The 17,336-nt window shown below is 31.5% G+C and overlaps 2 protein-coding genes across 2 annotated transcripts; one reads left to right on the forward strand and one right to left on the reverse strand.

Annotated features, from left to right (window-relative positions):
• Positions 1 to 5,362: 5,362 nt before the first annotated feature.
• LOC120069948 lies at positions 5,363 to 8,522 on the forward strand. Its single transcript, XM_039021790.1, has 4 exons — positions 5,363 to 5,518; positions 6,240 to 6,595; positions 7,702 to 8,021; positions 8,349 to 8,522. Exons 1-4 carry the CDS (start codon positions 5,437 to 5,439, stop codon positions 8,473 to 8,475), a joined length of 885 nt encoding a protein of 294 aa, XP_038877718.1. The 5' UTR covers positions 5,363 to 5,436; the 3' UTR covers positions 8,476 to 8,522.
• Positions 8,523 to 9,812: 1,290 nt separating this feature from the next.
• Positions 9,813 to 13,176, reverse strand: LOC120069947 (serine/threonine-protein phosphatase PP1). Its single transcript, XM_039021789.1, has 4 exons — positions 12,382 to 13,176; positions 11,046 to 11,605; positions 10,425 to 10,616; positions 9,813 to 10,301 (listed from the first exon to the last, which is right to left on the reverse strand). The coding sequence occupies exons 1-4, from the start codon at positions 12,566 to 12,568 to the stop codon at positions 10,278 to 10,280; spliced, it is 963 nt and encodes a 320-aa protein (XP_038877717.1). The 5' UTR covers positions 12,569 to 13,176; the 3' UTR covers positions 9,813 to 10,277.
• Between the last annotated feature and the right edge of the window lie 4,160 nt (positions 13,177 to 17,336).

Consider the following 17,336-nt stretch of genomic DNA (forward strand, 5'->3'; position numbering starts at 1 on the left):
AGAATATGAGTTTAAATAGAGAGGAAAAATGTTTAGAAACCATAATTAATCTGGACCATTAAATTTTAGAAAAAAATCAATGATTAAGATTTTAAACTAAACTAGCCGTTAAACATAAACAAAATATATATTAAATTCTTTTTCTTTTGAAATTCATTTTCTTTTTAAAATTAATCCAAAAATAAAAAACACACCATGTGTCAAAAACTAGCTGTTAGACACAAACATAAAATAATATTATATTCATTTTTCATTTAAATTCATTTTCTTTTTAAATTCATCTTCTTTTTAAAATCAATACAAAAATTGAAAGCCCACCATATGTCACACCCTTAATATCCATCATTCAACCAATATATTGCCACACGTTTACATGCAAATGGTCTGATTATGCCACGTCATCCACCACGGTATTTTCCAGTTAAATTTGTTTTGGTCATATCTTTTTCGTTTGAACTCCGATTTCAGCAATTCATATTGCGTTGGAACTTTTATTCCGAGCTCTACACAATAGGCACTTCAAAATACTTAAATTGTTAATGAATAAAAGCAGGTTTGTTATCATCAAAATATTAATTAATTAATTAATTAATTAATTTGGGATTAAGGGCCAAAAAGCCAATAATAGTAGGTCGACTCCATAAGGGAACAACCAAAATCTATGTTGGGCTAATCATATAGTGGTATGGTGGACTAAATTCTTTCCGATTAAAAGAATCTCTTTCTAGTTGCTTTGGACTAATAGGATATTCTCTAGAGAAGAAATAGGGTTAATAAGAAAAATGACATATTTTAACTTTTCATTTGTAAAAATAGCAAATCAACATTTTATTTATAAAAATGACAAAACAAATTCAAAATAAATAATAAATGAATTTATAAAAGTCTAAACTACCCCCAACCATACAAATGAGATTGCAATTGACTTATTAAGAAATATTCGTAATTACACTGTATTTAAATCAAACATCTAAAGACTATCAGTTGGCCATGCTCTGAACACCACACCGACCTCTTCTCCAACAAAGTTGCCCCTATTTTCCTCTCAAAAATCGGCTCCTCCACTAATAGTGGCGACATCTCCAACTTGAATTTTGTCTTCATCCCTTGCTCCATCGAACGTGGCTCTCTCTCCTTCCACTAATACTTCACCATCAGCTTTGACTTCGACTCTTTCTCCACATGTTTCATTTATGGCTTCTTTAGAGCCACTAGTGATCACTCCAGTTCCATCTTCTTTTATCCCAACTCCTTTGACACAGGCTCCATTGTCGACCTCAACTCCTAACAATGGTGTAGTCGTGAATAAAATCACGGTATCTGAATCCATCATCGTAACCATAATTTCCTCCATTCTACTATTTTAATTGTGATTGGTTGATCTTTCTTCACTCTAAATATTTCAAACTAATTAAAAAATCAAAATGCAAAAAACATAAAATAAGTTGAAAAAAGACTAAACAAATCAAAACAAATAAATAGAATGAGATTTGAAAAAAAAATAGATTAGTTTTGATATTTAAAAAAATAATAATATGATTCGATGATTTAAAATAGGGGAGATAATTTAAGAGAAAATAAAGATGTATGATTATAGAAACATGCAAAGGAAAAAATTAGTTACACTTTGGACGATGGTTTTGTAGTCATAAAAGGTCTTTTGAAAGTTTTTTGGGATACTTCCGATGAGATATTTACGTGACCAACAAATACATATGCTCAACAAATACACTAAACTTAAAAATAAATACACTACAATTAAAAATCGCTTTTGAACTTACCCAAACTTAATAATATTTTTTTCATGTTCTAGACCTGAAATATCAGTTTATAAAGCAAGGACTGGATTGATAAAAACTTTATCTAAATAATTATATTCATGAAGATGAAAATCCTAATTAAAAGTCATCAATTGAAATTACTAACCAATTATGGTGTGGTGTTGATATCAATTGTAGAGATCTCATGAACAGAAAAGAAACAAACAATATTCGACGATGGTATATCCTTCCTTCATCAAATTTGTCAAGGTGGGTTTAAGACCCCTAAGGCAAACCAGTTAATATCAAACCGTCCATATGCTTGGCTTATCTTTTCATAATGGCTCGATAGGAATCACTTTGGAAAGAAGAGACAATAATGAAAATTGAAAATGATGTGTTCGAAGCAACAAAAATTTCAATAAATCAGAAGTCATAATAGTAGTTATTTTCATCCCACCTACCATTGAATAAAACTCTTAATCGTTGAACAACCATAATAAGAAAATGTTCAATACAGAGGATGAAGAAAGCTAGGGATATGTGTTTTATTCTAATATTCTTTTTTAGAATAGGTGATATTATTATACAACAACAAGGGGGATACCACAGCCCGGGATCAAGGTATCAAAACATCAAAACACAAGCGAAGACAGGGTAACAAAACCCAAAACAAAGCCTACAAAATAAGATCAGAACAAAACTAACAAAAAAAAAACTTGCAGACCACTAGAGAGAAAGCTAGAGAAAAGAAACAAAAAACCCACAAACAAGGGACAACAGCAAAACAAAGAACAACGGGAAGTACAACAAGAAAAACATCCGTAAATCCACTATATAAGACCACGAAGATCAACCCGCTAGGAAGTAGCACGAGCACGAACCGTAGAGACCATAAGGTGAACCAGACCTGACACCGACCTCGGTCTACTTCCATGTCATCGCCGATTATGTTCTTGTCAAATGTAGCATATGGAAGCACACCAGAAAATACGGAATAACTTACTACGCACCCCTTTACCCGACTCCATCCAACACAACTAACTAACTCCACATCCTAACCCGCCACCCAATGTGACGAGCCCAACTGACGCAACACACCAGATCACACCTCTCTCCTAAACCCACACTCAAAAAATAAATGATCTCGCGACTCCAAACTTCCTTCTATGACAACACCCCAACTCCTCAACCAATCTCGTGTATCCAACTTGTCCTCACAGTTAACCACGCCCGCCCACAAAATACCAGCCCAAGGCACCCTAGGACGATAAGGATGCAAACTTTCCCACGCACTAACGATAGAAAATCGATCACTCACATCCGACACCCACACCCAATAATCTTTCCCCTCGGGCCCCACTGCCTAAATAAGACCCCATATCTCAAGAAACTCCCAAGACATTGTAGGCCAACTCCAACCCCTCTCACCATCCATGAATTCCAACAACCGCACCTCCAAACTACTCCTTACATCATAAACCACCGTAGACCCATATGAATCCAAAATCGCACCCCCGGCAGCCAAGGATCCCACCAAACAAAACAAGACCGACCATCGCCAACCATTAAACGAACCAAATGCTTGAATTTCGCAAGATAACCCTCAAGCACTAAGACCTCCTAACCTCACTTCGAACAGCCCACAAAGACTGCCCACGCAAATATTCTAATATTTTTTTTCTTTGAAACAAAAGGATTTCAAAACAATTTAAAGTCCATGAATCTTGATTAAGATTAATAGAAAGTATAATAAAAATAACAAATCTTAGTTAGGATACTTAATATAATATGATATTTTAAATTTTAAAACAAGATTTGAAATTAGTTGATTTACATGATTCAAAAATTCAAAAAAACTATTAAATCGCGATATTTATGAAAAATTATCCGAAATAATGATCCTAGTCGACATTGAAAGTCGGTTGAAAGTCTCCTTAATAAAGATATCAAATTAATTAGACTGCAATTAAAAGAGATGGTGAAGGTATTTTAGAATTTCAGAAAATTGGACTCACATGACATTCATGCATTTTGCTATAATGTAAAAGAATCTCGTCTTTTGCTATTTTTTAAAATGATAGTATAATGACTACTATATACCTTATAATTATGAAGAAATATGGGGTTATGCTTCTAGTGGTAACACGACGATTCTAAAGGGATCAACTAAGGTCCGTTTAGCTGATTGCTTTGGTCGATTCCTTAAGATTCAAGTTGGAGTAATTATAAATCCAAAAGGATGAACCAAAACTTTGGAGTATTGGTGAGGCGACCGTTTCATTTAATCTAACGGTCCAAAGATCTCCTATGGATTGTTGGAGAAAATGTCAGGAAGTCCCTATCTTCCGTTATAAAACTAACCCACGCCTCATAAATACAGGAAGATTGGTTAGCCGTTAGAGTCAGAGTTGGATTCCTATATAAAAATTTAATAATTGATCCGAATTTTGGTATTTTATATATTTCACTTTTATATTTTATTTTTTCAAACTCAGTTGAAAATATGAATTTCAAATTAAATCTCATTTTCGATGCTCTATGCCTCTGACTTTAATAGCCGATTGATTTTCTCAAAATCTGACAGGAAGTTTTTTAAAATATTAAAAAAAAAAAACAATTAAAAAGTTTTTTTAAAATATTAAAAAAAAAAAACAATTAAAAAGTTTTAGTTCAAATAACAAGTTTTCTCCAAACTTTTATTTTGTGTAAAAATTCCTTTAAGTTTTAGAAACATCTAATAAGTTGTTAAATTTTAGATTGTATTTAGTTGATGTATGAAATTTTAGTCTTCTTTCAATACATCTTTGACATGTCAACAAACTTCAAAGTTAATAAATCTAGACATAAACTTAAAAGTACGTGTATAATATCAAATATTTATGTCGATTAGACAATGTATAGATACAATCGAAAGTCTTCGCTCCTTAGAGACGTATTTGACTGGAATATGAAACTCAAAAAACTAAACTTGTAATTTAATAATAAAAAAAAATATTAGGATTTTTTTTAAGTTGATCATTATGTAGGGTAGAAATTTAAATTTTGATCTTTTTATTGAAGATATCATACCTTAATCAGTCGAATTGTATTCAAATTAGGGGCAGTTGCAAATAGAACAATTCGAACCCAAAGTATTAATCGATATAGCGCAATACAATAGAATTTGCAAATATAAAAAAATTTAGATAAGCTCTCGAAGGTTATTGGTCGATATAACACATTTTAAATTATTAGCCTAAAAGTGCTACCAATTCCAATTACCCAATTTATTAAATATGTAAATAGATAATTTGCCAATATAAGCATAGGTCAACAGACATAGTATTTGCACAACTATCCTTAAAATCAGAGGCTCGGTTCCCCTACCCAATAAAAGAATAATAATAATAATAATAATAATAATAATAATTTACTAATAAGATTAAGGCCCATTAACATTAAAAAAAACCATTATCTCAAAGGGAAAAAAAACATTAGAAACCCAAATCTCATGGGCCTGAAACCAATTAAGCCCAAATATTCTTAATTGGGCCTAGGCCCAATGGACAGAAATGGACTCTTGGTGGGGAGTATCCATCAGCACCAAAAAATCCGCCCCTCTACAAATCCAGGCATCGTCTTCTTCTTTCTTCGTTTCTCTGCGAACTGTAATTTGCACCGAAGGACTTCAAAAATGGCGGAAAGGACAAAGAATATAAATATTTGTCACTTATTCATGCTGCTAAATTTCAATCTGTTGCTTTCCTCATCATCTGGTAAACTGATTCTCTTTCTTCCTTGATTTCCTTCTTTGACTGTTCTGCAACATAATTTCTATATGATTCTTGTGTTCATGTTAGATTCATTACTAAATGATTTCTGATTGTGTCAAATTGAAATATATTTGGTGATCGTGCCTGATTTCCAGAGATTGCTGCTGGGTTTTCATCTAGAGATTTTTTGGATACTTCCTTTGTGTAATTTTCGGAAAATTAGATGATGTTCTTTCCAATTTGTTAACTCTTTTGTTTCATATATGGTGAAATGGTTGTTATTCTGAATATCTGGAATCAGCCATCTATCAATGAGTATTACTCGATGAGTAGAGAATTTTCTTTTCTTATATAACACACAAATTTGTGGCAGTTTCTTCTTTCTTGTGATCCTATAGGTTGACTTGGTTAAGTTTGGATGAACTTTGACGTTATATCTGCCTCATTTATAAGTTGAATAAGTAGATTCTTTCATCTTATTGAATTAAGAATCTATTGTTCAATGCTGTATTTCCATGCGTATTTGTAATTTGGTTTATATGTAAGGTAGACATAGCTATGTAGTATTCTTCATTGCTTTTTTCAACTTTATTTAGGGAATGACTTGTATCACGTTTCACATTGCTAATCAAAGTATGGATCGTGAGGAATACTAATCTACCTCTTTATTTATTTATTTTGTTGCAAATAGGACTTGTTTTACAAAATTGTGTTTTTCTTGTAGGTGAATCGAATGATGTCTGTATTTCGCAAGGTGGTCGTTTCCCACCCTTCTCACTGGAAGGAAAACCTCCAAAAAAGGTTAGCAAAGCACAAGATTTGACACTTTGTCGAGTCTTTCGAAAGAGGACTTGCTGTGGTGTAGCCCAAACACACCCGGCTTTGCTTTCTATTAGGAAGCTAGCTTCAACAGGGGAAGCCAACCAAGATTGCTTGCAATTATGGGAACTTCTGGAGTGCTCAATATGTGATCCACAAGTTGGCGTTCAACCCGGACCTCCCCTAATATGTGCCTCTTTCTGCGACAGAGTCTTCAAAGCATGCTCTGGTGCTTACTTTTCTGTTGATGCTAAAACGCAGGTGAGCAGATGGTAGTGACCTGATGATTCTTTTAATTTTTTTGGCTGATTATGCATCCTAAACAGGATTGGAGTTTGACCTACTGCGAAAATTTTAACCATATGAGGTTTCTAAAGCCGATTGTCTTCATAGCACATAGATCTTGACACCCATTTTAGAAGGAAAAAGAAAAATAGCGTCTAATTACTAGTAAAACTTTGGTTTAGTTATAAATTTTGGATTATGCTTCTATTTAGTATTTGCTATGAAGGCCATCAACAAAGCATTAACATGACATACCATCAGCCTATTTAGTTATATAGCACATCCTAAGAAGCATGGATAAAGATTTGATCCATGGATACAACATGAAACAGGCACGGTGACACATCATTTCTTCCAAGTCTAAAACACTGACATGACTAGGAGACACTTATCAAAATATACTTTTTTAAAAATATATATCATTTGTATACAGTATGAAAATTCAAAGTTAACAAGTCTGTGAATTTATATGCTTAAAGAATGAGTTTGCTCAAAATTTATTATTTTGTTCAATATTATTATGTGCCTATTTAGTATATGCTTAACAAGTGTACTATATGTGTTTAACAAATGTTGGATTAATATTAACTTTGTACAACTAGTATCCAACACATATCTATTGATGCTACAAAGTGTCCAATACATGTTCAACAAGTATCGAATTGTCCAAGTATCCAACATGTGTCAGACACAGACACATTAGCCAAACTAAAGTATCCATGCTTCTTAGAGCCCATCATTCCAAGTCAGGGCAAAGTTTATATGATGGGCATGCCATATTAGTATTTCAATAACAGTATTAACTTCAAGAATTAAATAAACACAATGTTCAAAATTGAGGCATAAAATAATCCTTTAGCCCAGATCTTAAATTTTTATGTGGGCTTTCTAGGTTATTTTTGTTGTTATTTTCACATTATAATATGATTGGAACTTCATTAAATTTTTATCAGTTTATTTCTTCCATTTTCCTACTTGCACGATTTTCTTTTTACCAGCATAATGAGAAGTAAAATCATAGACTTGAACCTTAGCCGCAATGCAAGATTAAATATATTTCCTGATTAGATTTTATGGTTCAGGTTCTAGCACCATGTGGAGTGAATGACTTTGTGTGTGGCAGGGCTTCTGAATGGGTCTCAAATGGCACGGAGCTCTGCAGCGCTGCAGGTTTTTCAGTTAAGATCTCTAATGAAGAAACCTCTTGCTATGGTAGTAAAGCCAGACTAGACTCCATTGCTAATTCGTGGAAGACTTCACCATCGGTAGTGTCCTCCCAAAGAACGGGTTACATGGGTTTGTTGGAGGATTTCCAGCAATGGGTGAAAGAAATGAGTTTTCATGAACGGGTTTCGTGGCTGATCGGGTCCATGGTACTTTCAGCAGGGCTTCTGTTTGCAAGGTTGGGGAAGCTAAACATTTACATTACATGGTCTTTTATCTTCAAAGACTTGAACAAAATTTTAGTCCTTCATTCTTATAAGTTTGTCGATGGCTATGCTTTAGGTTTTACCTTCTATAAGATGAGAACCGGTAATGCAATGAGTAAAACTCAAAATGTAGTTAGAAATATAAAAATAACGTCTTATGTCCTTAGTTCAAATAATTCATATAATTACTCAATCGAATTAAATGTTAAGACCATGTTAGTGCTTGATGTTGAAGATTCAAAATGTTTTTTTTTTTTAATTGTTACATCTGTTCTATTCGTATACTGTCTATAATGCAGCAAAAGGCAAAGTCATAGCCAGCGCCAGAAATATGCCGCTATTCAACGAGCAACGAAGAAAATTGAAGCAACTATGAGTCAAAATTCAATTGGTACTCAAGGAATCAGGAAAGGAAGCAGAAGATGACTGACACCTTTACATCTAAAGACGTTTTGTTAGGCCAATTTGTGAGGTAAAACTACCTATTTTCTATTAACTATCTGACCGCTTAATGCTTTTTTCACTCCGCCTCTTCGTCGTACTCTTCTCTCACTTGCATTAGTTGAAGTTCACTATTTTGCAGAAGCAAAAAAAAAAAAAAAAAAAAAAAAAACTCTGTTCTTCAACAAGTTCTGATGCTTGAAAAGTAGCAGCCATGGTTGCTTTTCCATTTCAATGAAAGAGAGAAGATAAAAAGTGAGTTATGTAGCTGTACAATTGTAGGAAGGAAGGACTGGAAATTGTGATAATATTTCTGTTGAATTGTGTAATTAAGATAAATCTCTTGTCAAAATCAGCCATATTCAGTTTTTATCTTTTTGTAGAGAAGGATTTTTACCCATAGAAGGATTTTTGGTGAGAATAACAGTTTGCTGATGTGTACTGAACTGATGAAGCAGCAGCTTCATTAACTTGGTAAATTCTGTAACTTAGTTTTCATATTTATTTGATTGTTTTCTTCCCCTTCCTGTTCATTGGAGATTGGGTTGAGCTTTCTACGGTGAGATATAGCTTCACTGATGTAGTGAAAATGATCCTCCACCCAATCACAAAGTTTGTGTTAAGAGTTTTGATGAAAATTCTTAAATATTTTTTCGGTTTGTTCAATAAATTATTGTTGTTTTATTCATTTTAGGTTAAATACAAGTTTAGTCAAAGAACTTCAAGTTTATCTATTTGGTAGGTCTTTGAAAAAAAATTAAAAGAAAATGTTTACTTGATCTATCAATTTCAGTTTTGGGTTCAGTAGTAATAGGATTGTCATATTCAAACTTTTTAAAATTTAATTGATCTGATGGATGTAAAATTGAATCTTTTGAATTTTAAAATTTTTAATTTTGTGTTTAGTATGTTTATACATTTCTTTTTTAAAAAATATTAAATAGGTCGAGAACTTAATAGTTTCAAAATTTGAAATTAAAAAATCTATTAGATATAAAATTAAAGGTTAATTTACACTTCTTAAAATTTACAGATCTAATACATTTTTCAGACCTATTACACTGAAAATTGTATGTACAAAATCAAGCTTAAAGTTCGACTTTTTTTTACTCTAAATTTAAAAGGGAGATTAACCTTTGTTTATTAAACAAAGAAAATCACCCCAAGTAAAGTCTTTTTTATATCCATAATATTCAGAGAGCAAAACTGTTGTGTAAATAATTCTCAAGCAAACTAAGAACATTTTATCAATGACACAAGAACTAAATTACACATCAAAAGTGTTTTTTGTTTTAACCTTATTCTTTATATTATCTTATATACCATATAAATATTTTTCAATTCTTTAAAATTATGGTTTTGGTCCTAAACTTTCAACCAAAAACAATGTCACAGGTGGAAGTTGATCAAATTGAAAGAAGAAAAGGAGAGATTTCAAGAGGGTATTATAACATTAGAAATTCACTCAATCACTTATAATCACCATGGAAGAAGCAATCTCTTTCAAATCATTTCAAAAGAACTCTGAATCATTGCCTTCCATCTTTACACAACTTCTGCACTCCAATTAGCCAAGCCATTGGAGACCACTGGAATCTACCACCTGTTCGGCTACCGGGACAAGGACATACTCGAATTTTTACAGCTTCAATCGACAGACATCCGGCATGGTCATTACAAGCTTGAAAACTATGAAGTACAGGGCACGAAAAACTCCGTCGTCTCCAAAACAACTCGAGCTTGATTTTCATCTTCCAAGTATCTAAAAGGAACACTCCTCAAAGTAATCAAGATCTTCCTATTTTGGGAGGCTGCTCAAGAAAAGATGGAGAAAATTTTCAACACAACAGTCTTAATACGCCTGATTTGGCAATGCTTGACCGAAATTGAAACTAAAATGTCAGATGAAGACGTTCGCCGGTTCGGTATCATACCTTCTTAAGTATTACTCCCGAACTGCTGCCTGATGCTTTTTGTTCGGGTTTCAATATCTCAAAAGAACAAACAAGAGATTCATCGACACTCAATAGAGCACCTGCATTATCAAACTCTCCACCGTAGTTTGGAGCAGAAAATATGGTGACCAACCTTCTTTTGGCAAAGAATTCATATCCATCTTCCACCACCTGTGTAATAAAATGAAAATAACTCAAAAATCTAAACAGCTGGATAAGAACAAAGAACTACCTACAAAGCAAACATTTGAGAACAGAAATGTTTGAAACCATTTGATTATTCCCATCGATGCAACAAAATCCAAGAGTATTATACAAGACTATCAAATTGACTTCTGTATTTGAATCATAGACAATTTCGAGGTATGCCAAAGAAATAAATAGTGAAAATCCAAATATATACACCCTAGTTGTTCGATCGCAATAGCAATTTTCATAGTGGTGCGGTGATTACAAAATTAAAGATGGAAATATTCCTCGACATGTGCAGATTGACAATCTCTATAAACGTCAACAAAAAGCATACATAAAACAACTCGAAAAGACAAGGCAACATTTCATATAGAATTAGTATTAAACTTCATGAAAAAACATGTTTACCTGATGACCACGACAAATGAGATCAAGGTCATTCTTATCTAAGAAGTCAGCTACTCGATCTGGTCCAAATGTACAAGAAACGCCTCGATCACTGTCTGCCCATCCCTGAATACTAGGATCAGGATCAGACCAAAGCAGATCACAGAGAAGACCATTGTCAGGAATCTCGATCGGCCTTGGAAGTTGTGTAATCTGATCCAAACTTTTCAAATCTGGAGATAGTCCTCCATGCATACAAAGGATCTTATCATCAATAAGTGCAGCCACAGGCATGCAGTTGAAACAATCGGTAAATATTTTCCAAAGCCTAACATTAAACCTCCTTTTACATTCATCATAGAAACCATAGATTCGGTTGATCTTCGCATCTTCGTGGTTCCCCCTCAAGAGAAATACTTTATTTGGGTGTCTTATTTTATACGCCAAAAGTAAACATATTGTTTCCAAACTTTGCTTCCCTCGGTCTACATAATCGCCAAGAAAGAGATAATTTGCAGAAGGAGGGTACCCACCATATTCAAATAGTCTAAGAAGATCTTTGTATTGACCATGTATATCACCTGGAAGAAGCCAGCAGATCCCAGATTTAACAAGAGTCAGCATATGAAATAAGGTTATAATTCAACATAATTGGATGTCTTTTATTTATCATTTCAAGCTCATAACCTGATTTATGAAAGAAAGCTTATCAAACCAAAAGAAGAAAGTTGTATCAAAAGTCCAGCATTCAGGGCCGCACAAGAGCTCGATTCATTTAGATTCACACTGGCAAATACCCTAAGGGAATGTTTCATGTTTATCTTGCAGGTCGGGTTTATATAGCTTTGGTAACAAAATTGTGCCTACATACGATATGTGAATTTACTCATCCAAACTACATCTTTGCTAATTCTACTAACTCCATAGCCGAAGCATTGCAAGCCACACTGAACCGTACATTAACTCTAAAGCTCAAACCAAACATAGATCAAGCCTACCAACTCCTTTGACTCTAATAAAACCAAGCCCACAAAGCACATAGGTTTCTTCATCTAAATTACAAGTTTGTCGATTCTACCAACTCCTACACCAAACGTTTAAAACCCACCAAACTACACACTATCCTTTACAAATAGCATACCATGAACTTAAGTCTAATATACTATCTTCAAGCTACACATTTCCAGATTTCCCAACTCTCAGCTTCACAAGCTCGAGCTTATCAAAACTCCAAACCAAACATTTAAACAACAATTAACCATAGAATTTGCTAAGATTATCCAAAAACAGCAGTAGAAAACATTACGATCCACAGATGAAAAAGAAGCAAAAGAAGAGAGAGAGAATCAATACTGACCACAGATGCGAATAGGAGCACTAAGGCGTAAGAGATTTGGTTGAGAGAGGAAAATTTGCCTGGCGTTGACACAGAGATGGCGAATTTCAGCCTCTGAAAGCTGGACTTGTTTGCCCCCTCTCCCTTCCAACAACCTTCTAATTATATCATCCAAAACCCCCTTTTCAATTCCTTCCATTGTCATCATCCTCCTCTAATTCTTCTTCTTCTTCTACAACACAGTTTCCTCCAAGATTCACACCAAAATATCAACTTCTCTGCCCTAGAACTTTCCCTAATGGCTCAACTAACCTGTTTTGAAAAGGAACTTAGCTCTTCAAAATAGGGAAAATCAGTCTTGACTGTTTCAAGTTGAAGAGAGATCAAAAGGGTATGTTCCAAACTGGAGAAAAGTAAACACCCAACTCTTGAAAAGAGGTAGAGAATCAAATCAAAGTCGATATACAATGAATTCACACAACAAAACGAAGAAAAACCAAAACCCTACAACAAGTTTTCAGATAGAAGAACAGGAAAGAGTTTAAAAAATAGGTCAACACAAAGAAGCCAAGCAACAAATTACACGTAATGATTCTGATTCACAAAATCTCGGGAGGGAAAAGGAAGAAAACCCCCATGAGAGAGAGATATTTACAGACAAATTTGAGAGAATCAAGCTCTGAAGATGGATCGGTATTCGGTATTGAGAGATGAGGAATATCTTGCTATCTTACATTTGTTTTTCAGGTTGAAGTCTTCAAATGAGAGCTGACCCGCGTAGGATAGCAAAATGGCGCATGTAAGAAGATTTGGGAATTTGATGGACAATCATGAATGGATGTGCTCTGTTCTGAATTGGTTTCCATTATTATTATTATTATTATTTCAAAACTACATGAATTTCCTCTAAGGAATAGATGTTCAATTGTTCATAGTTCATACCAATCCAATGATTTTGTATAAATAAATTAAATTTCTTTTTTTGGAAAGATTCAAACTGATGATGAATCTTAATTGAAAATGAAAAAGGAGAACTTGACAGGGAGATTGGTCATAATTTGGCCTCTTCCTCTTGTATAAATCTTGACATAAAAGTTAAGTTGATTGAAAATTTATAATTTGAAGTTATTAAAAAATGTTTATTTTTATAATCATAGTAACTAAGATGATTATTTCTTTTTACCAACCTCAATATTAGGCAACGGTTATAAAATAGACTACTTGAATAGAAAATGAAAGATTCAAATATAAAAATAAATATATGTTTCAAAAATATTCCTAAACTTTTAAAAGTTGCAATATTACTAGAATTTTCATGAAAGTTTCAAAAATGCCCATGAAGTACAAATTCTTTATAATTTCGAACGGCAATTTAAATGGTTGATGGTGAATGTCGCATTATTTGAGTTCTCAATTTCTATTCAAAATTATAAAGTTTAGAATTTCATTGTTTTAAAATATTTATGAAAAAATTGGGTAATATTGACCTTAGATATTCTTGAAATGAAGGCCGAATTTCACGAACATTTTGTATAATTTAACCCAAAAAATATTTTATTTGTGCTTTTTTAAAATATAACTGAGATTTGATATGGAAGGAAATTTTGCGATTAGACGTTTATCTTTATCCTTTGGGAAGTAATTAACTTCAAACTCATATTTCTTAATCTGTAATATATTGTTCTTTATGAAAATTATTAAATTTTGGTTACATTTGTTTTGGTCTATAATTAGCCATATGTGTAGTCTAACTTAGTCACAATTTTTCGATGAAATATCAATTGGTTACAATTCGTATGACGAATTGCATTTTCGTCGCTTAAATCTTGTGATTGTTTTTTTTATTTTTGTTACAATTTGGGACGAATTATCTTTTCAATCGTCGCAAACTTAAAAACTCAAAAAATGTGTGGCAAAAGAGTTTTCATTCCACCCTTCCACCGTTCATCATCTTTAAACTCTATTTTAGGTTTTCTTTTTTAACAAAAGGCATATAGAGACTGAGTTTGATAGTTTAAGGGTGCAAGTTCTTCCGTTTTAACATGGAGATGGGAGATTCTTCCATTTTCACAAGTGAGGGAGGGAGGTGGTTCTTTCAATTTTCAGAAAGGTGCGTACATTTTAATTTTAATCTTCTTTTAGGTTTTGTATTTTAAGGTATTTCTTCAATTTCAACTTGTTTGTTTTATTTTGTTTGGAGTTTTCTCTCATTTTTAAGTTTTTTTGTTTCCTTTTTGTTTAGAGAACATCGTTGGAGTTTGAATTATTTTTTTATTAATCCTATGTAAAATTTTTCATTACATTTTCTTAGCTTAAACTTTGTTATTGAGAAATATTTGTGTTATCTAGAGTTTATTTGTGTGATTTAAGTTTGATTTAGAGCTTTTTGTTGGATGAAAGTGTGATTTTTAGTTTAGTGTGTGTTCAAAGTATGATTGTGATGGTTATTTATGTGATTAAAGTTTGATTTTGTAGCTTATTATTGTAGAACTAGAACTTTATTAGTGAGCCTTTTGAAGTTTAAGATTTGATTTTGAGTGTATTATATGTTTAAAGTGTAATTTGGAAAATATTTATGTGATTAAACTGTGATTTAAAATATATTTATGTAGGTAAAGTTTGATTTAAAATTTATTGTATATAATTAGAACTTTGTGGATGATTATTATGATCTACCTTAAGATTATATGTATATCATGTTTAAAAAAAATAATAAAGAATTGTATTATTCTTCTTTACAAAAGAAGTTTGTTTCCTATATTTTGACATTCTTCTTTCTTTACACATTAATCCAAAACCCTTATTCAATATCCAATAAACCACCAATTAACTTCAATCATTTTTTTTATTTAAAAAAAAAAACTTCAATCATTTTTACATTATAACACAAAGAATGGAATCAAGAGCAATGGCATTCAATACTCATATTTTAATATAAATAGATAAAGGGAACATTCTATTTTCCTTTGATTCTATCTCAAATGAAAAATAGCCATATCTCCACTAAAATGGGAATAGGACAAGGAATATAAATAAATAAAATTATCCATTCTAATTTATTTATTAGAGGGAACAACAAAAAAGGTATTCTTTATCTCAACTTTGAATTTAATCATGTCCTTGTTCTCATCCTAAACATTATATTTCACTAACTTTTTATCCATAAAAATATTTTAATTATGGAGAAAAATATCTTGTTGATTTGTTAGTTTGATCTAACTTTTCTTTAGTCTTTAAGCTTTAAAATGTTATCCATTTTTAATTTTTAAATTTGAGTTTAATTATAATTTAGTCTCATAAATTTTAAAATGTTGTAATTTTATCAAATTTAAAATAATTATAAAGTAAAAATTTAAAATTTAATTTAATAGGGATGAAAAAATAGTAAAACTTAATTAATTATAATTTTCTTTAAATTAATTAATAGAGATTAACAATAAAAACGAAAAGTGAGTATTTAGTGAAAATTTGAGATTAAAAGTATAAATCTTGAAATTTAAGGACTAAATTGAAACAAAACTCAACCCTCAAGGATAAAATTGTTACATTTTGAAACCTATGGACTAATAATCAAATTCAAAAGTTGAAGACTTGTAACATTTTGAAATTTAAGGACCAAATAAAAACTAGATCCGAAACTTAGGGACGGATCAAAGAGGTAGTTTTACCCTAATAATGATGTGTTATGTGAAAATTTACGTCAATGTTGATGTGTTGATTTATTTATTGCATAAAAAATCTAGAGTATTTGTAAGGTTAAAGGACCACTATCATAATGAAAAGTTAATGAGAACTTAATGCAAGAAGGCAATGGTTTGAGACTTTTGATAGTGTGTTGACCATTATCAAATTAGAACTTCCCTAAGTTCCTAACTATGATTTAGAATAGGGGAATTAAATATGACAACCAACCATATTATATATCGCAGTATCTTAGTTGTATGTAAGTTCGAATAATATCAATAAGAGTATAGCTTAACTGGTATAAAATTTATACCTAACTTTGAGATTAAAGGTTCGATTCTCCCATCCCATATATTGTAAAAAAAGAAAGAAAGAAATAAAGAAAGAAGAAGAAACGAAAGTGGGATACTTTATTTGCAAAGTACTTTGGCTAGACAACATACAACAATAAATATATCTTAGATTTTATTTTTATCGACTAAGGAACATGTCACTTTGTGGTCACATAGGCCCGTTCGATAACATTCTCATTTTCGATTTCCTGTTTCTTATTTCTTGTTTCCTCTTTTGAGAACAAGAAACAGGAATACGTTTGATAACTATTTTTGTTTCATGTTTCTTGGAAAAAAGAAACAAGAATAGAAACTCGTTTGATAACTATTTCTGTTTTCTCGTTTCTTGTATTTTTTTCTTACATTTTTTTTTCATATTTTATAGTTTAAATATAATCTAATTATATAAAATAAAAAGATATATAGCATGAATTAAAGTACAAAAAATAGTTATAAAATATTTAAAATACGGAATACACATAAGTCCCAATGTAAAATTAATATTGATAATACAATTGTTTCTATCATTCATATGTTGCTAAATTTTAATTTACAATATTATTTCTTATTCAAGTCATTTGTTTTACATTTTTAATGATGTAACAATTATATTATTATGTAAATGTCGTGGTTGTAAAAATATTAAAAGGAACCTAAAGAAAGATCTTAGTGAACAAAATTTATATTATTATAAAATTATAAGTGGTTTCGTGTGTCAAAAAAATTTCAAAAATATATAAAATGCATTTTGCAAAATTTAAAATTTAAAATTTAAATAATATTTATATATATATATTGAAAAGGAAAATTATTTTAAATGACAAAACTATTGAAAATATTTATAAATAATTGCAAAATATCACAGTCTATTTACGATAGATTGTGATAGACGGTGAAATTTTGCTATATTTGTAAATATTTTGGTTTATTTTCCTATATCTGTAAACAATCCTATTGAAA

Source organism: Benincasa hispida, unplaced genomic scaffold (assembly GCF_009727055.1).
Source record: "Benincasa hispida cultivar B227 unplaced genomic scaffold, ASM972705v1 Contig701, whole genome shotgun sequence".
In the NCBI taxonomy this organism is placed as follows: domain Eukaryota; kingdom Viridiplantae; phylum Streptophyta; class Magnoliopsida; order Cucurbitales; family Cucurbitaceae; genus Benincasa; species Benincasa hispida.

Coding starts and splice junctions, on each gene's coding strand:
- LOC120069948 (XM_039021790.1), top strand. CDS start 5,437: ATGGCGGAAAGGACAAAGAATATAAATATTTGTCACTTATTCATGCTG. Junction 6,596..7,701: donor CTGTTGATGCTAAAACGCAG/GTGAGCAGATGG, acceptor TTTATGGTTCAG/GTTCTAGCACCATGTGGAGT. Junction 8,022..8,348: donor GCAGGGCTTCTGTTTGCAAG/GTTGGGGAAGCT, acceptor TCTATAATGCAG/CAAAAGGCAAAGTCATAGCC.
- LOC120069947 (XM_039021789.1), bottom strand. CDS start 12,568: ATGATGACAATGGAAGGAATTGAAAAGGGGGTTTTGGATGATATAATT. Junction 11,606..12,381: donor TGCTCCTATTCGCATCTGTG/GTCAGTATTGAT, acceptor GGCTTCTTCCAG/GTGATATACATGGTCAATAC. Junction 10,617..11,045: donor TCATTTGTCGTGGTCATCAG/GTAAACATGTTT, acceptor TTTATTACACAG/GTGGTGGAAGATGGATATGA.